This window comes from Drosophila ananassae, chromosome 3L (assembly GCF_017639315.1).
Source record: "Drosophila ananassae strain 14024-0371.13 chromosome 3L, ASM1763931v2, whole genome shotgun sequence".
NCBI classification, from domain to species: Eukaryota; Metazoa; Arthropoda; class Insecta; order Diptera; family Drosophilidae; genus Drosophila; species Drosophila ananassae.
Genome location: NC_057929.1, coordinates 2,906,393 through 2,926,659, shown reverse-complemented (window position 1 = coordinate 2,926,659; position 20,267 = coordinate 2,906,393). Strand labels below are relative to the sequence as shown.

The 20,267-nt window shown below is 44.6% G+C and overlaps 9 protein-coding genes across 11 annotated transcripts; 2 read left to right on the top strand and 7 right to left on the bottom strand.

The window, feature by feature from the left end:
- Positions 1 to 2,033: 2,033 nt before the first annotated feature.
- Positions 2,034 to 2,604, bottom strand: LOC6495513 (gram-negative bacteria-binding protein 3). The gene has a single exon (XM_001958971.4). It carries the CDS (start codon positions 2,494 to 2,496, stop codon positions 2,125 to 2,127), a length of 372 nt encoding a protein of 123 aa, XP_001959007.1. The 5' UTR covers positions 2,497 to 2,604; the 3' UTR covers positions 2,034 to 2,124.
- A 929-nt stretch (positions 2,605 to 3,533) lies between these two features.
- On the bottom strand, positions 3,534 to 4,417 carry LOC6495512 (cuticle protein 8). The gene is made up of 3 exons (XM_001958969.4): positions 4,262 to 4,417; positions 3,830 to 4,186; positions 3,534 to 3,763 (listed from the first exon to the last, which is right to left on the bottom strand). The coding sequence occupies exons 1-3, from the start codon at positions 4,280 to 4,282 to the stop codon at positions 3,575 to 3,577; spliced, it is 567 nt and encodes a 188-aa protein (XP_001959005.1). The 5' UTR covers positions 4,283 to 4,417; the 3' UTR covers positions 3,534 to 3,574.
- Positions 4,418 to 4,516: 99 nt separating this feature from the next.
- LOC6495511 (trypsin 3A1) lies at positions 4,517 to 5,501 on the bottom strand. Its single transcript, XM_001958968.4, has one exon. It carries the CDS (start codon positions 5,499 to 5,501, stop codon positions 4,698 to 4,700), a length of 804 nt encoding a protein of 267 aa, XP_001959004.1. The 3' UTR covers positions 4,517 to 4,697.
- Positions 4,558 to 6,330, bottom strand: LOC6495510. The gene is made up of 3 exons (XM_001958967.4): positions 6,101 to 6,330; positions 5,996 to 6,039; positions 4,558 to 5,936 (listed from the first exon to the last, which is right to left on the bottom strand). Exons 1-3 carry the CDS (start codon positions 6,192 to 6,194, stop codon positions 5,757 to 5,759), a joined length of 318 nt encoding a protein of 105 aa, XP_001959003.1. The 5' UTR covers positions 6,195 to 6,330; the 3' UTR covers positions 4,558 to 5,756.
- Positions 6,331 to 6,411: 81 nt separating this feature from the next.
- LOC6495509 (lysozyme P) lies at positions 6,412 to 7,409 on the bottom strand. The gene is made up of 2 exons (XM_001958966.3): positions 7,010 to 7,409; positions 6,412 to 6,935 (listed from the first exon to the last, which is right to left on the bottom strand). Exon 2 carries the CDS (start codon positions 6,912 to 6,914, stop codon positions 6,471 to 6,473), a length of 444 nt encoding a protein of 147 aa, XP_001959002.1. The 5' UTR covers positions 6,915 to 6,935; positions 7,010 to 7,409; the 3' UTR covers positions 6,412 to 6,470.
- Positions 7,410 to 7,534: 125 nt separating this feature from the next.
- Positions 7,535 to 14,925, bottom strand: LOC6495508 (major facilitator superfamily domain-containing protein 6). Of its 3 annotated transcripts, none has more exons than XM_014907856.3 (4): positions 14,729 to 14,925; positions 9,444 to 9,683; positions 9,086 to 9,231; positions 7,535 to 9,031 (listed from the first exon to the last, which is right to left on the bottom strand). In XM_014907856.3, exons 2-4 carry the CDS (start codon positions 9,502 to 9,504, stop codon positions 7,604 to 7,606), a joined length of 1,635 nt encoding a protein of 544 aa, XP_014763342.1. In that variant the 5' UTR covers positions 9,505 to 9,683; positions 14,729 to 14,925; the 3' UTR covers positions 7,535 to 7,603. The 3 variants fall into 3 exon arrangements, with proteins under 3 accessions (XP_014763342.1, XP_014763343.1, XP_001959001.1); XM_014907857.3 differs by lacking the exon at positions 14,729 to 14,925 and adding an exon at positions 11,036 to 11,153; XM_001958965.4 differs by lacking the exon at positions 14,729 to 14,925 and adding an exon at positions 10,462 to 10,555.
- Positions 10,873 to 14,262, top strand: LOC6495124 (transferrin). The gene is made up of 4 exons (XM_001958964.4): positions 10,873 to 11,115; positions 11,997 to 12,364; positions 12,427 to 12,729; positions 12,789 to 14,262. The coding sequence occupies exons 1-4, from the start codon at positions 11,022 to 11,024 to the stop codon at positions 14,169 to 14,171; spliced, it is 2,148 nt and encodes a 715-aa protein (XP_001959000.1). The 5' UTR covers positions 10,873 to 11,021; the 3' UTR covers positions 14,172 to 14,262.
- Positions 14,452 to 18,174, top strand: LOC6495125 (cytoplasmic dynein 2 intermediate chain 1). Its single transcript, XM_001958963.3, has 3 exons — positions 14,452 to 14,563; positions 14,986 to 17,019; positions 17,071 to 18,174. Exons 1-3 carry the CDS (start codon positions 14,525 to 14,527, stop codon positions 18,094 to 18,096), a joined length of 3,099 nt encoding a protein of 1,032 aa, XP_001958999.1. The 5' UTR covers positions 14,452 to 14,524; the 3' UTR covers positions 18,097 to 18,174.
- An 871-nt stretch (positions 18,175 to 19,045) lies between these two features.
- On the bottom strand, positions 19,046 to 19,793 carry LOC6495507. Its single transcript, XM_001958962.2, has one exon. It carries the CDS (start codon positions 19,729 to 19,731, stop codon positions 19,138 to 19,140), a length of 594 nt encoding a protein of 197 aa, XP_001958998.1. The 5' UTR covers positions 19,732 to 19,793; the 3' UTR covers positions 19,046 to 19,137.
- Positions 19,794 to 20,267: the final 474 nt, after the last annotated feature.

The window sequence follows — 20,267 nt, the reverse complement described above, 5'->3', positions numbered from 1 at the left end:
GACACATTTGCAAAACTTTTGATGGCAAAAGAATGACCTAAGAAGGATATAATTGATGGCTGCCAATCACAGATAACAAAACAAGTAGTTTGTTTCAATAATTATAATTAGTTCTAAAAGGATATACTGAAGGATAACTCTTTACAGACTAATATATTTCTTTTTAAATTCTATTCCCAAAAGAAAGAATCTAAATTAAAGCCGGGAGGAATTCGAAAAGGCGCCAATGGAGCGTTTAACGGTGTCTACGCAATGCTCAGGGAGACAGAACCGTGGGGTCACTGGGGGCCAGGCAGACGAACCACGAAGGAACGGTTGCCGGTGCCGGAAAGTGGCTGCAGCTGCTCAAAAAGCATTTGCCAGACCAATTTAGCGTGGCTCCCAAAACTCTCAGCTCGGCGCACAGTGAGTGCAAAAAATGTGTGCTCGTTGCGTTGTAATTGCATTTGCTTTTGCTTTGTTGTTACTTACAAAAATGAAAAAAAAAAAAATAGAAGAGAGTAGCGCTCCGTTAGCAGAGCCGGAAGGTGCGGGTGAAGAGAGAGAGAAAGTGCAGGAGCGAGAAAAAGTTAACGAACAGGCACAAAGAGCTGGTGGCCAGGAGAGTAGAAAGCTCCACGACAATGGACGACACATTATACACTTGAAAAAATTATGTCAAAGATTGTAATACATTTTAAAAAATATTAAAATTAAAAATTAATATTTCTATTATGGCCAGGAGAGTAGAAAGCTCCACGACAATGGACGACACATTATACACTTGAAAAAATTATGTCAAAGATTGTAATACATTTTAAAAAATATTAAAATTAAAAATTAATATTTCTATTATCTTTAAGCTATTTTAGATTTATTTAAATGTAAAATTAAATAAAAAATAAATTGAATTTTTCTCGGTACGTCAATACGACAAAAATTAGTGTAAGGGGTGATGTGGGGGGGTGGTTACAACAAAATGGGCGTGGTCATGGGCAGTGCGTCTCTGTCTGGTAACGCACACATCACGTAGCAAAGTTGCCGCAACTAAAACTTCATCAATTTGCCTTGTGAATCCTTGGCAACTTTTTGCCCCCGATGTCTGGGTGTGTGTGCGGTATGTGGGCGCCACCCACCGCTGGTAAGTGCGTACGTATGCACATCCTTTATGTACATACATAGTATGTAGGTACGTGCATCACGCCCAGTGCATAAAGCAAATTATATCGGTTTGTTTGAGAGAGCGAGCTTCATTTTACGCAATTTTCAGACCATCACATTGCAGGACCTGCGCTCCATTTGGCCATTAATGCCTCGCGTTTTATTTATGATTAATTACAGCGTTTAAAAGTGCATAAATTTGCATTGGATAAAAGTGTTTTACTAACGAAAATAATTAAATACGTCACGGCCGCAATGGAATCCGGTGGAGGACGATGTCCTAGAGTGCATAAAATATGAATTTGCATTAAAGTATTTTCTTTCCTTTGATTTAAATATCAATTGACTCGATTTTAATATGAAAATTATATATTTGTCGGAGAGGAGGTAATTCAGTCTCTCGTTAGACATTAGACTTTAAGGTGTGACCATTGGTCGAGTAGGAATATATCAGTCCTGGTATGATGAGGACTTAGTTTGCGAACTAAGGCCGGGTGTGGCTTCGTTGTGTTGCTAGATCTGGTCCTGCTATTCCTTTTTCATCTCTGCTTGGTATCGAGCTAGACGTGTGGATTTCACTGCTAACATAATTTGACAAAAGATGAGCAACAAAGGCAACGAGGACTCGCTGCATCAGCCAGAACATGGTATGGAACACCACCAGGGGAACGAACAAAGAAATCCCGAGACCCCGCGAGGAGAAGGCTTAACTTCTCCGACATATTTTTTGTCTCTCTTTTTTATTATTGTTTACCAGTTTATGAAAAATTGAGGTCTTGAGTTCATAATAATACCTAATTAATACAAGAAAGTCTTAATTAGATTGTGTATAATTGATTAAAATGATTATGGAGGGAATGACACATTATGTTGATAAAGAAGCTTCCTACGCGTGTATTTAAAAATGTAAACAAAGATTAATTTTTGTTTACTTATTAATTTATTTTTTTCATTCTGATTATAAATAATATTTTTGGCAGAGGCCTATGTATTCTGATCATAGCCATTTACCACATGAGCACCATCGTCCTGCCGATAACCAAGTCCATTGTACACCACATACGTCCAGAAGTACAAAGTATCACCCAAGTTTAGCTTCGTTTCCCGATCCCGGAATATCCAGCGCCCATGCTTGGCTTTGGGGATGTCGCGGGCCCATCGACCAGCCTCCAGACCGTCAAACTCCTCGTTCACCTTGCCGTGGAAGGCAAACAGCGAAATGCCAGGCTCATCCGGTATGGAGACCTCGAATCCCTTGGGATAGAACACGCGCACCCGTGCCTCAGGTGCCTCGTAGGCGTGACCGCCACAAATCGCCACCGCCAAGACCAGAAGGCACAGCGGAAGTGGAGCCATCACAAAGCGGAAGAGAACGTGTTGCAGAATCGGTCGCTCGAACAAAACTGAATCCAAGACAACGGAGCAAAGCGGGTTTTTGTGAAGCAAGAGCTCAGATTGCTTATCAAAATATATTGAAAGTAAACCGGAGAGCCAGAGCTTAATTATATTATACTCTGTACTCTATATAGTAGCCTCCTTGTGCCTCTCGTCACCTTTCTTCCCGCTTGGTGGCTTTCGTCATCGTTGTGTCTTTAAATATTAATATTTAATATCCATTATTTGTTTAAAAGTCATCTAAACATATAATTAAACAAGACATTATTATTTCTTCAGACTGGATTCTGATTTTAATAACAATTCCATTCTAAAGCAGTGGAATATTCCAAAACCAAACTCGCAAATATCTTTCTCATCCTTATACTCATATTTACATCTGAGTAGAGTTGATGCTATTTCATACTCGTCGATTATACCCGCATCCAGGTATTTATCCAGGGTAATTTGTCCTTCGTAACCCAACAGCATGTAATAAGAAAGGATGCAGGCCACGCGGCATTTGTGGGTTCGATTAACTCTAGACACCAGTAAGTTTGCTGGCCAATTTTCCATAACTTCGTTGGCATCTTTTTCCGTGAATCCTTTATGATTCTCACAGGGATCCTCATAAAACGAATTAACCTAATAACAGTTTTTAATAAATGTAATTGTATAACTTTTAAAATCAAACTCACAAGGATAATCCCATAAATGAGACAAACTAACGAACTGTAAAGCATTACTAACATTCTAAAAATGAGTTATTTTATGAAAAAATCTCATACTTATAGCTCAACAGAATATAAATTATTCAATTGATTAAAAAAAACCATCAAATATGCAAACATGCAATCAAAAACAATAACCTATGCTAATTATAGATTTGAAACACAATCTGATTTAGAGCTTAACGTGATGACAAATTAGGCACTTAATATTATTAATAAGTGGGCTAGAAAAAAGCGATTTCAGCCATATATCCTCAGCCACCAATGCCAACTGAAAACCAATAGATGTTTCTAGCAATTTCGATTTATTTCCATTTGAACGTTTTGTGTTACACTTCTGGGTGATACTGTCCATCGTCTATGTCGCTGTGCTCCGACTGGGCAGCCAGGGCCAGACGCTGAGCCTCCTGCTGGCGTCCAATGGCCGCGTGCTCCGCAGCGATCCGCTCGAAAGCATTCAGGTGCTTCTGGGTAGCATGAGCCACTGCAGCACTGGTGTGTGGAGCATTAGCAAGCGCCTATAGATGGACGGAAAACAATGCAATACATGCTATACCTTAAATGCCAAAATAAGCAATACATACCACCTGGCCAGGTGTGTGATTCGCGTGCTCTTGGGCAATGCGATTGTAGGTTTCAAAATGCCTCTTCTTGGCTGCTTGGACGGCGGCACTGTCCTCCAGTTTGTGGCTGAGCTGAGGGTGGAAGCCGTGCTCATCGGCCACATACTGAACGGTGCGAACCTGGTTCTTGGGATCCACATAGGAGAAGGCACCACGGATCACACCCGATCCATCAGACACTTCGGTGTGCTGGCGATCCACATGGCCAGGAGCCCGACCTGCCTGGTAGCTGAACACATAAGGACTGGCTGGAACTTTAGGCTCAGGGGTGACCAGATGGGAGACATCCGCCCTGGTAGCAGCCACCAAGCACACGACCTTGAAGCGCGATCAGGAAGATATATACGTAGTTGAGTAATCTCCACTACAGCAATGAGGCAACAGACAGCTTACCAAAACTATCAACTGCTTCATGGTTAAGTTATATTGCCTTTCGAGTCTAGCTGCGAGTGGTAACTGACAGAGACTTGGCCAACAGCTTGTCGTATTCGCAGTTCGTGAGAGCCAAAAACTGGTCTTTGGGTTGCCGAGATGCGCATTTTATAAGCGACTAGCTTCGGCTGTGCCAGCGACGATCCCCAAACTTGTTTTTACATTTTTGCATTCATAAACAAGGTAATTTGGCATTAAATCCGAATTAACAAACTGTTTTTCAATAATTAGCATTTTATGTTATACTGTTAGTCATCTGGTCTTGAGAATTAGCAAATTGATTATTGGAAAGTTCATTTACAGAGGAGAAAAAAGCTTAAACATAAGACTTATTACTTGCACAGGAACTAGGTATTAACTTAAGTATAACTAAAGCTTTGGACTATTAATTTGAAAATTAAGCTAGTTTATCCATAGTCTCAGCTATCCAGTCACCATATTCGGAGACTTTTGTATAAACTCCAGGAAACATGGCGTTGGCGCAGCCGAATCCCCAGGATACGATACCGAAGATTTTCATGCGGCCGTCGATTGATGTTACTAGTGGGCCCCCGGAATCTCCTTGACAACTGTCTCTGCCACCATTCTGAGTTCCCGCACAGAACATTGTGCTTGTCACGGTTCCAGCTCCAAAGTAGTTCCGAGCGCACTGATCCTGATCCCTGCGCTGCACAACTGTGTAACGCAAACGCTTCTCCGGCTGCATCTGCGAAACTCCCAGAGATCCCCAGCCACTGACAAAGAGTTGTGCAGCTGGCTGTATTTTATCTTCTTTGGTGACCAACGATATGGGCTGAATATCCCGACTATAGACGAGAGGTTGTTGCAATTGGATCATAGCAATGTCGTTGTTCATTCGGGTGGGCTCGTGGAATTTGGGATGCGGAATGATGCGGCGAACTCTTAGATAACTTCCACCGCTGGCCCACTCACTGGTACCGGCTCTGATAAAATAATACTGCGGTTTTGTATATTCAAGCACACAGTGGGCAGCCGTCAGGATAATGGTGGGTGACAGGATAGTACCGCCGCAGGCATGGCGGGTGCCCAACTGAAGCGAAACTTGGTGCGGAAAGTAGCTAATGTGCGTTTCCCAGCCGCCGACAATGCGACCATCCTTTCCTCCGTCCGTTATGTTCTGACCTCCAGTCGTGCACACCACAAATAGGATGACACCCAGTCCGAATTCCAAGCTCAGCATGTTGAATGTAGTGATTGACTGAGGAGGGATCTACTGAGGCCGCCTTTTTATGCAGAAATCTCCAAAAGGGCTTATCTTATCGGGAGGCACAACTCTTCTAGTGGCCTTAAGCTGACCCTCGCACTATTTGGTCTATTCTTGACCTTGTCCGAGGCTATCTTTAGGATTTATAGATATATATAGATGGCTTTGGAGTAACTAAAACGGAGGAAGAGAACGGAGGTGATGCTATTGTCTGGGCTTTTGCTCTTCCAATCATCTTTCCATGGCTGTGACCTGCTCCTTGAGGTAGTCCAAGTGATTGACACTATCGTGCATCACTTCGTATTGGTAATTCACGTGCTGAAGGATTAAATTCATCTTTTGCAAGTTCTGATGACTATAATCCGATACCACATCCACTTGGGTGAAGTTTTTCAGAGTTTGGTGCATTATCTGCGGATAAATTATTTTTATAAGTGGGAATTATGCAGAACACAGTTCATATAACTTACTTCATTGGTTTTGGAGCCCCTTACAACCTGTCTGGCTACAGAACCTAAAATATGTCCTCAGAAGTCTTAGAAAAATAATCAATTTTCCATGTTTGGCATACGCACCCAAATTGTTTACATTTACACCCACTCGAGCACATAGGCGCTTCTTCGAGTCATCAAAGAGGTGACGGGCACTTGAACTGGAAGCTGAGGCCATTTTATTTATCTTTTTACCTTGACTTTGGCTTTTTAACAAGCAATAAACTTTGAGTAAAACAAATTGTCTTTGTAAACAAAGCGAGACAGCTGTGCCACTCCCGACCTATCGATAAACGATATCAAACTACCTATCGGTGAATCAGTTCCAAAACGGAACCACTCGACGACCCATCAATAGATGTGGCGCGATCTTTTGAATACAATATGTAAGTTTCTTATGATATTCATAATTTTTCTTTATTTTTTTTGACTTCCTATCACTACAGAAATGAGTTTAGCCAGAATTTCTGTATCTCCTCTTGAAGCAGTGATTGACTCTTGGCTTGACGCCCTGGCAGCGGTTGTTCCAGGCCACCCATGCTGAGAATCCTTGCTGTTTTCTAATGTATTTCGCACAGGCTATTGAGTACCGGATATCGTCGCTTATGAGCAGTCTGCAGGGCAGGCGGCAGAGATCCGTAGAGGGCCGTCCATCTGCCGGCTTACACCAATAACGATCGTTTATCTGGAATAGTCCCCAATCCACAGAACCGTCGACGTTTGAGGGATTGATGGCCTTCGAATTGAAGGAACTTTCGCCCTCCACTAGGCACATCCAGTCGGGCAGCTCATTGTAGGGAACTCCGTATCGATAAAGCTGCCTCATTAGACTGCATTTTCCCACCTGGCGGCCACTGGTCAAGGGCAGGAGTAGAAGCAACAGCCCAACCGGCCACATCTTTGGAAACTAAACGATGCTCTAATTGGGAATTGTGGCTTTTATAGCCATCCAATATTTGGACCGGGCCAATCTAATTCTTTACAAGCACTCACTTGGACAGCTCTGAAGTGTGGCCTACACTTGAGCATAAATTATAGAGACTAGACTACAAAGTTCTGCAAATTCGGAGATCTAAAACTGTGTAATGATTTCGGAGAAATCCATCTTTAAGTTGGTCAAGCATCTGAGTTTACTCTTTGTCTTTTATAACATAAAAGGAGAAACAAAGCTTATTATATTTTATTGAAATTAAAACAATTAACAATGAAAAAAATTTTATTCAAATAATCTGACACCATTACTTGGACGACGAGTGTTGAATTCATAACAGACTTTCGATTCTTGAGCCGATCGGGCCAGTTTCGTTAATATATGGAGTGGGAATGGCTCGCCATTTAAATTTAGCCGTACCATCTGCCTGGCCCCCGTTTCACTTTCAATGGATTCTTTTGTGGACGGGTATTATATAACCATATTGACAGCTGGAGAGGCTGGAGCACTTGAGATCGTGTGTGCTCCAACAATGGAATAATCAACAAACCCACCGTGAAAACCGTGTCGTTCAACTTTTGGACAACTCGTTTTTTAATTTTTTTTATTATAAAATAGCGTACAAATATGCAACAACTACGACAGTGAGAGTATACTTAATCTACAGTCTTATTTTCCAATTGGATGTCCTGCAATTCCTGAGGCGGCGGAAGCTTAATGTCCTGCTCAGCAGGCTGCTGGTATCCCTGATTCGGCAGGAACTGACGCTTCCTGGAGGTAGGACGCACCACGATGTGAGCCACACAGGTGCATATCGCGGCGATGGCAAAGTACTTGAAGCTCTCGCGTCCACCAATTCTATTGAACATGTATCCGCCGACCAAGGATCCAATGGAGAATCCCAGACCATCGTCCATCCCAGCCATCAGTCCTTGAACAGTAGCCGAAGTGCCAGGAGGAGCCACTGCCGAGGCGTAGGCCACAATGCAAGTGTAGCAAAGGGCATAGGTGATGCCCTGGAAGAAGAGCTCCACGCCCACCAGGTACCAGGGATTGGGAATCCAAGCTATCAACGACAGTCTCACCGCATAGAAAAAGAAGCACATGCTCATGCAATGGACATATCCCAGTTTCTTGATGATCTTGCCGCTGTAGAAGAAGAATGGCACTTCACCGGCCAGACACTCGGCGGCCACCACCAGTCCCTCGATCAGCTTGATTTGGTGCATGTAGCCAGTGGCTTCGGCCACCTGCTCCAGGTGCCAGAACATAAAGTAGATGATGAACGAATCGATGATTCCCGCCATCGTCGCGAAGAACAGGAACACCACAATTGGTGGCTGCCGTACCAATTGCCACACGTCCTTCCAAATGGACTCGGAGCCGCCCAGTTTGGGCAGCTTCAGCTTGGACACACTGAACAGATCAAGCAGACTGAACACGCACATGATGACCAAGGCTGGAGTCAAGTTCTTGACCGCATCCGAGGTCCACCAATTGACCACGATGCCCCCCAGCATAGCAGTGGCCCCAAATCCAATGGTTCCCCACACCCGCTGAGCTCCGTACTTGTCCTGTTTCTCTCCCAGGAGGTCAAAGCAGCAGGCATCGGATATGGAATTGGTTACATTGAAGCCAATAGTTCCGATGAAAAGTAAGCACACGAAAAGCCAGAACTTGCTGTCCCCATAGATGCAGGAACTCACATGCTGGAGCTGGCAAGATGCGGAGATGGAGTTACTCCAATCCCAGGTTAGCGGTTCGGTGAGGCATAAGTGGTAGCTCTCATTGCCGTGCAAGAGATTCTGGCTGAGATTGAGACTGTCCTCGTGGGCAACTATTAGGGCAGAGAAACTTAACGTTTCTCCCAGATTGCAATCCGCCGAATAAGCTACTTGGCAAAAGGATGAGGAGGACTCTATCGTGGGACTGCAGTCCTTGGGGCTCTCCTTCAATGTAACATTCCACGTGTCCTTACTGTCCCCTAGCTGGATCGAATGCTCATTCCCGGGCAGGAAGTAGAAGCCAGCAAAGGCCAGAGTCATTATGAGGATAAGTGTGATAAATATGAATTTTCGAAGGCTCTAAAAGAGTTCAAATATTAATCTATTTATAATAAATTGTAACTGAATTCTCACCGTAAAGTAATCAGCCAGAAAACCCACAAGGGGCTTGGCTAGGACATAAAGGATGGGCAGGACGGCCATAATATAGCCCATTACATCCGGAGGCACACCAATTTGTTTGCCAATTACCGCCAATTGGGGTAGAATTGGACCCATGGCTGAAAGATTATTAAAAAGATAATTTAAAGAAAGTCTAAATTAAAGTTTTCTCAGAAATCTCAGAACATTTCATCAGATTTTGTGTCAAAATTAGGTTTGATAATGCCCATGATAAGTGTCATATTGATTATGACACGTTATGACCAAATCCATTATCAAGTGTGGAAATTATAATTCAATTAGATAATAGAGCTTATAGTCCATTACTTACCAGCCATAAAGAAGAAAAAGTGAGCCTTGATAGGCAGCAGGCGTCGATTGAGTCGCACCATGGTCCAGTCTGTAAATTATTTCAGTTTAATCCTTGTGCTCGAAAATGACACAATGTATCACAGTTTAGATATCGCCATGAACTACTCCTGAGGTGTCGTGTGGGTGCTCCTACTATCCAGACAAGATCATAATTTTTGCACTTTGTCGTTCGTCGTCGTGGTTGCCCGGTGGAATGAGTCTGTAAATAGCCGGCGATGTGGATGTAAATCAGAAACTGCTGAAAGATATCTAATCTAACCAAGTGTCTCTCCCGACAACCGATAAGGCGAACCAGACTATATAGAAATCTGTAATCGGAAGCATAAAAGTTCAAGGCAAGATAAGGAAAGCATAAGTGCCACACAGAACCACAAAGCCAAAAGTTATCTGACGGATCCAAAGCTGCGATAATATTTGTCCAAATTAAGTCTGCTTAATTTTCGATAAGGGCTTTTAGGGCCTGCCATAATAAATATGCCTTCGGGCCGTATTGAAGATGCCCTCATAATATTATTGCGTGTGTTGTAAGTTGATAACATTGGCGATCGTATAAATAAACTATAAAACCTCTATATTATGAAGTTGTAAACCGGTTTGCAGTAACCGGCCAAACACACACTTGACACACAAAATATTGACAACCTTTAATACCGGCAATTACTTTTGGCAAAAACTTTCCAATACCGATCATTAATCATATACTAATTAATATTTTAGAAATCCCCGAAAAAAACATAGCCAAGGTGGGTGTTGCTGAGAAATAAAGCTGTGTTCCGAAACTAAAAAAGAACAATGGCTCTGAATACTTATTCAGAGTCAAGGAAGCCGCAAAAGTGTTTGATTTGTTCGGATTAACTTGTCTAGACTGTTGAGACATTTAAATACAATAAAATTGCACTCTCAATCTCGAATAAATATATTGAAATCTATTCTTAATTATTATCTGTCGAACAGTGAAATTCACGCGATCCACCCACCAGGAGTGTCTGAGATCAAAAGTATATAGTATTTGAACGCCGAGAGCTATACGAAGCGACTGAAGACATTGCCCAAGCGGCTGCAGTTTGTATGGAAACTGATAAGTTCGGTTTGCCGAGTTTGCCGATAAGGAATCAGTCAATCATATAGTTAGTATATATAGCTGGATTGATAAACTGCAGATTAGGAGGAGAGGCCGGCAAAGATTCTAGAAGTTATTCTTTTCCAGGTGTGTGTTTCCCAGAGAGTAGGGGCGCGCCCCCTTCCTCTAAGACAGGTGCTAATCAATCTGGAGAATTGGTATCCAAAATCCCCGCCTGAGTCATCAACTGTGCGTAGTTGATTATTATTCCGCTGATTACTTGCCATCTCGTTCAGCCGCTGGATCGGATCGAGTTTTACTCGCTGGTATCGGAGAGACTTGGCTTTAGTCGCCGTCGATCTTCCGCCGCGAGAGGTTCAAGCTCAAAACTCTTAATAAAACCTATTCCGATCCGGACATACGGATTTCGAGCCGAGCTCAAGTGACAATTAAGCAGCGGGTTGACGCAATCAGAGAATGCACTGGCTTACATTAATTTTGGTGGGGCTGTTCGCCTCGATCCTATCAATAACTCAGTGTGTGGCTCTGGAGCCGCCGGATGATGGCAAATGTAAGTGGATTATCTTCAAAGGGGCGGATCGATGTTATCTGGAAATTAAGAAAAACAACAAACGACAAATTTGTATTAATTATAATTTAAAAACAATTATAAATTCAGTTTCAAGTGGGCATATGAAAGTGGAGCTGAGCTTATCTATTAATTACCATAAGCTGTTGAAGACTTCTAGTAAATCAGGGTAATTAATCCCTAATTAGTGATATAAGATACAAATTAGTGATATAACAGTATATTGTATAGCTCAAGACAAGTTAAAAATACATCCCATTGGCGCTTGTTAGTTTTTGAAAGAATATCTTATGGTTTTCTGCTACAAAATCTATAACTAAAATACTCTACCAATATTTTTTTCAATTTTTATTTGATTAATGCCATTCAATTTTTATGATAAAACAATAAAATTGATTGAATTTATAGCCATTATTCATTTTAATACCAAAATGCACTGCAGGAGAGAAGTCGACCTTGGGCATCTCAATCAGGTGTAATCAAAAACCCGCTAGGGAGATAGTATCACACCTGAAAAAGCCGCTCGAAAACCTGTCCCGGCCTTGAAGATTGTGCTCCACTGCCCAAAAAACCAAAAACAAAAATAACGGCCTTGGCTCCACTTCACAGTTGTCTGACAATTCTGCGAATGCACTCCACGGACGTACAGGTTTCCCCCAAACGGACGCACCTGAGGGGAATTTTTAATTTTAGAAATATTCCCAGAGATAAAAATCTTTTCCGAAAATTGCAAACGCGTAAAGTGCCCCAAAGAAAAAACAAAAACTTCACAAATAATCATTATGAATGTCGCAACTTAAAACTGGTTTTAGAAGATTATTTTATAAAAAATTAATTAATTTGATTTGCTCCTCCTTCTACAGTACGGGTTTGTGTGGTGGAATCGCGTGGCAGTTATCGGAAAACCCCAAAGTTCTGTCCCCTGCTGGAGGCCAAGAGCAACATCGAATGCGTCATCGGCGTGGACCGGCTGGATTGCGTGCGTCGCATCCACAAGGGTACTGCCCACTTCGGAGTGCTAACCTCGGAGGACCTGGTGGCGGCCAGATGGGCCAGCGTGGAGATCCTGGTGGCCAGTGAGCTTCGTTCGCACGAGTCCAATTTCGAGTATGAAATAGTGGCCGTGGTAGACAATAATGCTGATATCCATTCCGTGCACGATCTGAGAGGAGCACAATTGTGCCATCCAGGCTATGGACTGGGCAACCACTGGACCGAGGTTCTAGCCAATGTAAGTTTATTATTTTTCATTATAAGAGAATTCCCTTACTTAATTGATTCAATTTCCTGTAGTACTTTGAGTCCACTTTGGTCACGAAAACCTGCAATCCAGAACTCACTGTGACAGAGGACAGGATTGCTTCCTCAGCCAGATACTTTGGTCCTAGCTGCAAAGCAGGTCCTTGGGTTCCCGATCCCAAGCAGGATCGCATCCTTAAAGCGCGCTACCCCTCACTGTGCCAAATTTGCTATGATCCCCTTAACTGTGATCAGAACGACAAGCACTGGGGGCGACGTGGTGCTCTCTATTGTCTGACCAGTGGCGGAGGAAACGTGGCCTGGGCTCGACTCGACGACGTGCGCAGTCACTTTGGGGTAGGTTCAGTTATTTTTATGTTATGATCCATAAATAATAAGGTTATGATCTTCAACAGTTCTCCGGCATATCGGCTCAGGCGAATCCCTCGGACTACAGCTACCTCTGCCCAGATGGCCACTTGCAACCCATCAATGTAACCCAGCCCTGTGTCTGGGTGGCCAAGCCATGGCCCGTGGTGGCTGCCCGTCGCACCCATGCCGCTCAGATCCAGCGACTGGTCACCGGACTGAGTCACGATGAGCAGGACAGCTGGCAGCATGCACTTCTCAGCCTGTTGGAGACATATCATGTGTTCACCGTACCCTTGGACAATGTGATTGCCATCGATGACTACTTGGATCAGGCTACCGCCTTTCAGTCAGCCTACAGCTTCCCCGAATGCAATCCCCCGCGCTCCATTGTCTTCTGCACCACCTCCATCATCCAGCACATTAAATGCTCGTGGCTGCAGGAGGCCTCTCAGGTGTATGGCGTTCAACCCAATATTCAGTGTGTGCGAACCATGGATGTGGAACAGTGCCTGGACGATACAAAACTGAAGAGCACTGATGTGATGCTTGTGGATCAAGAGATGCGCGTGAAGGCACAGAGGGATTATAATCTAGTGCCACTGCTCTACGAATTCTCCACGGATATGCACGATCGATATGTGACCATTGCATTGGTCCACAAGGATGCCAAATTCCAAAGCTTCAAGGATCTCAATGGTGCCAGAGCCTGTTTGCCCTCCTTCGAGGGAGCTGCTCATTTATCAGTTCAGGAGACCATTGTGAATGCGACAGGAAAAGTGCACTCTCTCCACTCGTACTTCCACCGAAACTCCTGCCTTTGGGATCCGAAAAAGGGTAGGCAGTGTCCTTTGCACTACCAGGGTGATGAAGGAGCTTTACGCTGTCTGGCGGAAGGAGCAGAAGTGGCCTTCATCAGCTCGGATGTGTACAAAAAATACATGAGCGGCAACCTTACCTCTGATTGGGTGGCACGCGGCAAGCACAAGGACTTCCGGCTTCTGTGTCCCTACGGAGGCATCGAAAGGAGGTCGAATTTTGAGTTCTGTTACCTGCACTGGACCACCCGAGGCCATCTTATGACCCATAATAGCTCTCTGACCCGGCACAATGAGATCTACAATTCCCTCCGGGACATGGATCAACTTTTTGGCAGAAAATACAAAAGCGAAACTCGCCCGTTCACCCTGTTTGGCATCTTCGACAAAAGAAACAATGTCCTTTTCCGAGACACCACGGATGGACTGCTGGGCCTCCAGGAGCTGCACCGGGATAACGCCAAGCGGGTAATGGAGCACATCTATGATCGCTATACCAATACTCAGTACTACAAGAACTTTGAGGAAAGTGGAGCCCATTATTCTAGTATAAGCTGCTCGCTGCTTCTACTGTTCTGCCTTCTGTGCACAATGTGGCGACAGTTTGCCTAGTCCAATCTCAAATCTAATCTTATTTATTGTGATATTATGCTAAATTTAAGTTAAGAATAAAAATAGTTTGGAAAAGAGCTGTATCACCTTATCACAGGGCTTTAATTTGAAAAGCGGTTATGCCTTAATATATTTATCGATAATTTTTTGTATTCGATAGTTTTGGTGTTGGAAAACACAAAACACAATCAGCTGTTGCTGTTTGTTGTTGCTATGTAGAAGAATGACCGTTGCCGAGGAAACAGGAAAAAATTGTCACAACTCATCAGGATTGATTAACTTTACGTGGAAATTCGCATTAAGTTTATTAATCTAGCTATTCGAGTCCTTTTCAGTCTGTACTTACAACAAAAATGTCGAGAAATGGCACTCAAACTACCAGCAAACCGAAAGTAAGCCATGCAAGGCACTCAAAAACAAGCTATTCACCAAATCGTAACGATTACCTATGGAATTGATTAGTATGCCGCCACCGATTTCACTTTTGCAACTTATTTTGCACCTGACACTGCCGAAAAACAGAGAGCACATATGTATATGTACATCTTTGCACTTACACCTTGCATTAAATTTTTCCAGCTTTTCTGGTCTTTGAGATAATACAAACAAAAGCTTTGCCGCAAATAAAAGCGCACACCAACATGTTAACAATGTATTAAATGTGTCAACGCTCAATTAAAATTAATAAACGAACCGATCGCCAAACAACAACCGTCTTTGTTTGGATTTGGACAGTGTTTCGAAAGGCCAAGAGCCAGTGCTGTCAAATCCTTGAAAATTCGTTACTTTTTTAAAAATCCAATTTAAATTTCAGGCTAGAAATGAATTGCCCAGGAAAGCCACTAGATCGCCGGCAACAAGTGAGCCAAAGGCACCCACACCGAAGCCCAGAAAGTCGCTGGTCAGGCAACCAGGTAGCACGGAAGGAGACAAAATAGCAAAACAAACCACTATTGCAGCGACTTCAAGCAAAAAGCCTGCGCTGTCACCAACCACGGGGAAAAACAAGGAGAGGGAGCGGGAACTTGTAGTTGCTAAAAGGACAACTCCATCCCCAGGAGCTTCGCGTGTCAGCAAGCCGCAACCCTCGGTGGCAAAGAAAGCATCCAAAACCAAACCCAATGCAGTTTTGGATACTTACCACAGCGTAACGGTTGCCTCGCCACCGCAAAAGCGCAGAGTTCAATCTAAACAGGAGCAGGAATCACAACAACCGCCTATAATAGATAATGTCCCCCCTGCTCCCCCCAGAAACCGCACATTTACCCGCACCTTAGATCCAGATGAAGTGGTAGTACTCAAGAGGGAATCGGCCAAACAAAGAAACGAAGTTGAATCCCTGAAATCTCAGCCTGTGAAACAACCTGTGGCCTTTGAGGTCAAGTTCGAGGAGGCCAAAAAACCGGACTCTGAATCCGATCATTACTCGGATGACTTTGAATCCTATGAATCAGATTTTGAGACAGATGCCAGCACTCCCGAAGAGGATGAAGAAGATGATCCAAGCGATCACGAAGGCCAAGAGGAAAAGGAAGAGGATCAGGATGAGCAATCTTCCTCTGAAGATGACGTGGAAGAAGAAGAACCTGAAGAAGAAGAATCGGAACCCACCCATAATCCCATCACGGTAATCCAACGCGACAAGGAGCGGGAGCGAAAGCTGGACTCCGGACACTACGATATGCGCCGCAAGCCAGTGAGCAGCCACCAATTCGATAGTTTCGATACCAGTTCAATGGCCAACTCTGAGCAACTGGATTCCGGCATCAGTACTAGTGTAGGACTGGAGAAACCGCAGAGTGGTGAAGCCAACGTCTACTATGGTGGTTACTCCGGGTTTGTGTCACATCCGGTACACAGTCGTCGGGGTGACGAGCTGATGGCCAAGTTGCGTTTCGACCAACTCAACTACCACCTGTTCGAGATGAAGCCACTCAGCTACGAGGGATTTATGCAAAACTACGGAAAACTGAATGCAAGTCAAACGGCTACCCAAACGATGTCCCCCCTTATGGATGGTGAATGCCAAACGCTAGAGGTCCATAGTAGAAGTAGTTGGACGCAACACCCTCCACATTACGGAGGTCAACTGGTCCTCAGTTGTAGTGGCGATGGGGAAGAAGATGAGACATTAAGGAATCACCCATCTGATACCTACGATATGAGTCTCTCGCGACTGGAGAAACTTCATCGCGAGGAACAGGCTCGAACCCAGCAGCAACAACAGCAAAGATTGGCTAAAACCACGGATGTGGAGCGTCTGAATGCCTTTCTACACAAGGCCACTCGATTGATGAGCCGCGTCTTGAATGGTAAGAGTAAAAACTCACCAATTACTCCTCGCCAGGTTCCACTTCAAACTGGACTCCTGAATGCTCTGCCCGTGCGAAGGATCTTCGGCAGCTCTGAAACTGGCCATTTGGTGGTCACCGTACATGAATGCCCTAAGGAGAGCAATGTTTACAAGGAGGACTTTGCCAGCTTGTTAATGGTGTGGTCTCTAGGGAATCCCAGCCAGCCTTTACGCCTGCTGTCCACTTGGGCGGAAGTATGTCGGGTAACTTTCTCCACCGAAGCCCCGGACATTGTGGTGGCTGGACTTCGAGATGGGAGCATCGCTATGTGGGATCTACGCGAGACACACAGCTATTGCTCCAAGTTGGATGGTCACCTGACCCATTTTGCGGCCACACATTCGGTTGTACCTATGCTGGAGCAGCAGAAACAGTCAGAAGCGACAACGATGGATCTGGGTGCTGTGGTGGATGTGCGAAGCTTTCGATCTCAGCATAAAACTGGAGGACTAGCCACAACTGCGGGACTACAGGCTGCCTACAAGGAGGTCCAGGTGGGTAATTCTAAATTTTTAATATTTTCTTTTCTATAACTCCCTTTTCAGTACGCCTCGTTAAATGACTCTGGGCTGCTTACCATGTGGACTTTGGTGGAGGGATCCGCGTCCAATAATACCAATGAGTTCAGTTCGCCATGGGCTCGGGTAAAGCTTCTCCAGAGCGGGATTTGTGATTTGAGAAACTATATACAAAGGCGGCTACTGAAAAGCAATCAGAGTGCCTACGAAAAGACCAAATCGCTGTTCCAGGGCAACATCTACAGCGACGATCTACTGCGGGAACTGAACGAGACCCAGACCCTGTCCAACGCTTTGCAGGGCCAGGGATTACAGGGACTGCGCTTCACCAGCATCGACACCGGCAGCGAACTCATCTACGTGTGCACCAACCGGAACTTTGTGCTGTGCTGTACGAGGAGCCTCAAAACGGAGCGCTTCTCTAGGATCGCCGTCAATGAGAGCCGTTTCCTGTTCCCTACCTCACTATGTGTCCTCTCCAACGAGAGTTTTGTGGCGGTGGGTCTGTCCAACGGGTCAGTGGTGATACTCAACTGCAATCAGCGTCAAAGGCCTTTGCAAAAGAATCACCAGAGACCCATGGCTGGTCTGCCGCCGCCCACAGCTGAACCCGATCCCGAGACAGGAAAATCTTGTGCCATCCAGAACATCATACTTAACGAACGGCGCTCCTTTGACCAACAAATGAGTCCAATGGATAGATGTTCCTACGACGTCAGACCCGATACGGCTCTGGAGCTACTAGAACGACCACGGCGATCTTATGAAAGACGCGTCTTCGACCAGCAGCTTCTATTAAGTGGCAATGGATTGCGGCAGCACCTGGTCCAGGCCCTAATCCTCTCCAGTGACGGCTGGCAACTCTCTGCGCTGACCAACGGAACTTTACGCAGCTACGATTTTCATCGGGATAGAGAAGTGACCACCGGGATGCCGACGGATAATCGCACCAAGGTGACTGACATTGCCGCCGCACGTGGTGCTGGAAGCGATCAGCATCTGCTCATCCTAGACTCCACTGGACAGGTGCAAATGCAGCCACTGGACCACTAGTTTGTTAATTGTTTTACGATTACCATTCAACGTTTGTTAAAATCTTTTTTTCAAATAAAAATAAAGTCAATCGAAATGGAAGTATTATTATCTCCAGCGATGACTATATCTTTGCCAATTATCACACGATTCTTGAGCGAATTACATTGATAGATTCGTGGATCGATTCTGCATCAGTCCTAGAAACAGAAAACCTGCAGCAAAATCTATAAACAAAATATTTTTGAGATTTTTCTTCATTTTTTCTGGGGGGTCCCCTTCGAAATGTTGGGAAATGCTTGTGGAGGTCTATAGGACCCACTGCGATGGCCATATCTTTGCCAAAAACCATCCGATTCTTGAGCGGAATACCTTGATCGATTTGTGGATCGATTCTGAATCAATCTGCATCAAAACCTATAAACAAAATATTTTTTAGATTATTCTTCATTTTTTCTGGGGGGTCCCCTTCGAAATTGTTAAAAATGCATGTGGAGGTCAATAGGACCCACTGCGATGACCATATCTTTGTCAATAACCATCTGATCTTAGAGCGGAATAACTTGATCGATTTGTGGATCGATTCCCCATCAATCTGCATCAAGACATGGAAACAAAATATTTTTTAGATTTTTTTTAATTTTTCCAGGGGATCCCCTTCAAAATGTGGAAGAGGTCAGAAGGACCCACTGCGGTGGCCATATCTTTGCCAAAAATCATCCGATTCCTAAGCGGAATACCTTGATCGATTTGTGGATCCATTCTCTACATCATTCTATTATTCTACATCAAAACTGTTATTATGTTTGGGGAATAATATTTATTTTTTACGTGCTTCCTTCATTGAAAAGGACACTTTTTATCCATTAAATATTTTAGATGTTCAATTAAAATCACGTTATTCTCACTTAGAATCTTAAAAAACCTAAAAAACCACTAACAAATTTACAAAAACTATTACTCATTACAGTTTTAATTTTAAATATTTTATTTACAGATATTTAGTAACCAAAAACCCCCACACTTCTATTATATACAAGTTTCCAGGTGAACATAAGCTTTCTAAACTTGCCTGGCCATTGTCAACATTCCGCCGGCAGTCGTGGCTCCCAAGAGCTGTCGGACAGTCTGCAGTTCATCGCGCAGGGCTATCACTTGAGCTCTTAGTATTGAGTTTTCCTGCTCGAGAATGGCAGCCCGGAAAGCAATCCGATCCTCGCGAACCTTGCGGGCATCCCTCGACTTCTTCGCCGCTTCATTGTTCCTCTTGCGACGCTCATAGTACTTGGCATCCTTCTGGGCATCTGGAATGGGTCTCTTCTCGCCACGTACTCTGCGGTGCATGAAGCCCGGAAACATTCCACCTCCAATCATGCCCACCCGATTGAGCTCCATGAGCGGAAATTCCAGAGCCTGGATGGCATGTCCAGGTGGTGCAATATATTCAAAGGCAGGAAGTGTAGAGGCAGAGGATACAACGGATCCCTTGTTGTTGACCAGTCCAGGGAATCCGATTCCTGGCAGCCGGAGACTCTGCGGAGCAGGAAAAGAGAACGTTGGCTTCTTATTCGATTCGAAGTCCGCGTCCAGGTCGGAGTGCAGCGACAATGTCTCGGTGACATCCAGGATGGGCGATTGAGCCGGAGGTGAATGCATCCTGACTTCCGTTCGCGCCAAAGGCCGCGTTGTCTCTGAATCCTGCGCTGAGTTATGGCCCGTGTCCCAAGTCTGGCGACCACCTGCCTGGCTGGGTAATTATAGGTTCTTGTCACACAACCCCCCACAAATAAACCACCTTCCCCCAGTTGGAGCTAGTTCTAAGCCAGCCACAACCCTCCTCCGCGGGCTGATTCAACCAATCACGCAATGTTGACGGTAATTATTCGTCAAATACATGACACTTGGCGGGGGCCGTATGGCATTTATTTGTGCTGCCCGGTTACAAGGACTTCATATAACTGGTTAGCCAGATTACAACCCCCTCTCCCACGCCAAACACCTGCTCCGGAGTCCGCACCGCTCTACTGGAACGCTTTGATTTTTGGTGGGGGTGTATCCACTGGCCGGACACTTTTTTGGCCCATTGAGTTGGCCAACTATTATGAGACGGGGCGGAAAAATATCCTTTGCTGGCTCTGGCCAATGAGAATGCCCAGACAGGATAAGCTGGAGGTGGAGGTGGAGGCATGGCT

What these genes read in the sequence shown, in the direction of transcription:
- LOC6495513 (XM_001958971.4), bottom strand. Translation starts at nt 2,496, where the DNA reads ATGGCTCCACTTCCGCTGTGCCTTCTGGTCTTGGCGGTGGCGATTTGT.
- LOC6495512 (XM_001958969.4), bottom strand. Translation starts at nt 4,282, where the DNA reads ATGAAGCAGTTGATAGTTTTG. An exon ending in TGAAGCAGTTGATAGTTTTG is followed by an intron (nt 4,187 to 4,261) that starts GTAAGCTGTCTG and finishes TCGCGCTTCAAG; the next exon opens with GTCGTGTGCTTGGTGGCTGC. An exon ending in ATCACACACCTGGCCAGGTG is followed by an intron (nt 3,764 to 3,829) that starts GTATGTATTGCT and finishes GTCCATCTATAG; the next exon opens with GCGCTTGCTAATGCTCCACA.
- LOC6495125 (XM_001958963.3), top strand. Translation starts at nt 14,525, where the DNA reads ATGTCGAGAAATGGCACTCAAACTACCAGCAAACCGAAA. An exon ending in AAACTACCAGCAAACCGAAA is followed by an intron (nt 14,564 to 14,985) that starts GTAAGCCATGCA and finishes TTTAAATTTCAG; the next exon opens with GCTAGAAATGAATTGCCCAG. An exon ending in CTGCCTACAAGGAGGTCCAG is followed by an intron (nt 17,020 to 17,070) that starts GTGGGTAATTCT and finishes CTCCCTTTTCAG; the next exon opens with TACGCCTCGTTAAATGACTC.
- LOC6495507 (XM_001958962.2), bottom strand. Translation starts at nt 19,731, where the DNA reads ATGCATTCACCTCCGGCTCAATCGCCCATCCTGGATGTCACCGAGACA.
- LOC6495124 (XM_001958964.4), top strand. Translation starts at nt 11,022, where the DNA reads ATGCACTGGCTTACATTAATTTTGGTGGGGCTGTTCGCCTCGATCCTA. An exon ending in GCCGCCGGATGATGGCAAAT is followed by an intron (nt 11,116 to 11,996) that starts GTAAGTGGATTA and finishes CTCCTTCTACAG; the next exon opens with TACGGGTTTGTGTGGTGGAA. An exon ending in GGACCGAGGTTCTAGCCAAT is followed by an intron (nt 12,365 to 12,426) that starts GTAAGTTTATTA and finishes AATTTCCTGTAG; the next exon opens with TACTTTGAGTCCACTTTGGT.
- LOC6495510 (XM_001958967.4), bottom strand. Translation starts at nt 6,194, where the DNA reads ATGGCCTCAGCTTCCAGTTCAAGTGCCCGTCACCTCTTTGATGACTCG. An exon ending in TGTAAATGTAAACAATTTGG is followed by an intron (nt 6,040 to 6,100) that starts GTGCGTATGCCA and finishes GACATATTTTAG; the next exon opens with GTTCTGTAGCCAGACAGGTT. An exon ending in GGGGCTCCAAAACCAATGAA is followed by an intron (nt 5,937 to 5,995) that starts GTAAGTTATATG and finishes ATTTATCCGCAG; the next exon opens with ATAATGCACCAAACTCTGAA.
- LOC6495511 (XM_001958968.4), bottom strand. Translation starts at nt 5,501, where the DNA reads ATGCTGAGCTTGGAATTCGGACTGGGTGTCATCCTATTTGTGGTGTGC.
- LOC6495509 (XM_001958966.3), bottom strand. Translation starts at nt 6,914, where the DNA reads ATGTGGCCGGTTGGGCTGTTGCTTCTACTCCTGCCCTTGACCAGTGGC.
- LOC6495508 (XM_014907856.3), bottom strand. Translation starts at nt 9,504, where the DNA reads ATGGTGCGACTCAATCGACGCCTGCTGCCTATCAAGGCTCACTTTTTC. An exon ending in CTTTTTCTTCTTTATGGCTG is followed by an intron (nt 9,232 to 9,443) that starts GTAAGTAATGGA and finishes ATAATCTTTCAG; the next exon opens with CCATGGGTCCAATTCTACCC. An exon ending in TTCTGGCTGATTACTTTACG is followed by an intron (nt 9,032 to 9,085) that starts GTGAGAATTCAG and finishes GAACTCTTTTAG; the next exon opens with AGCCTTCGAAAATTCATATT.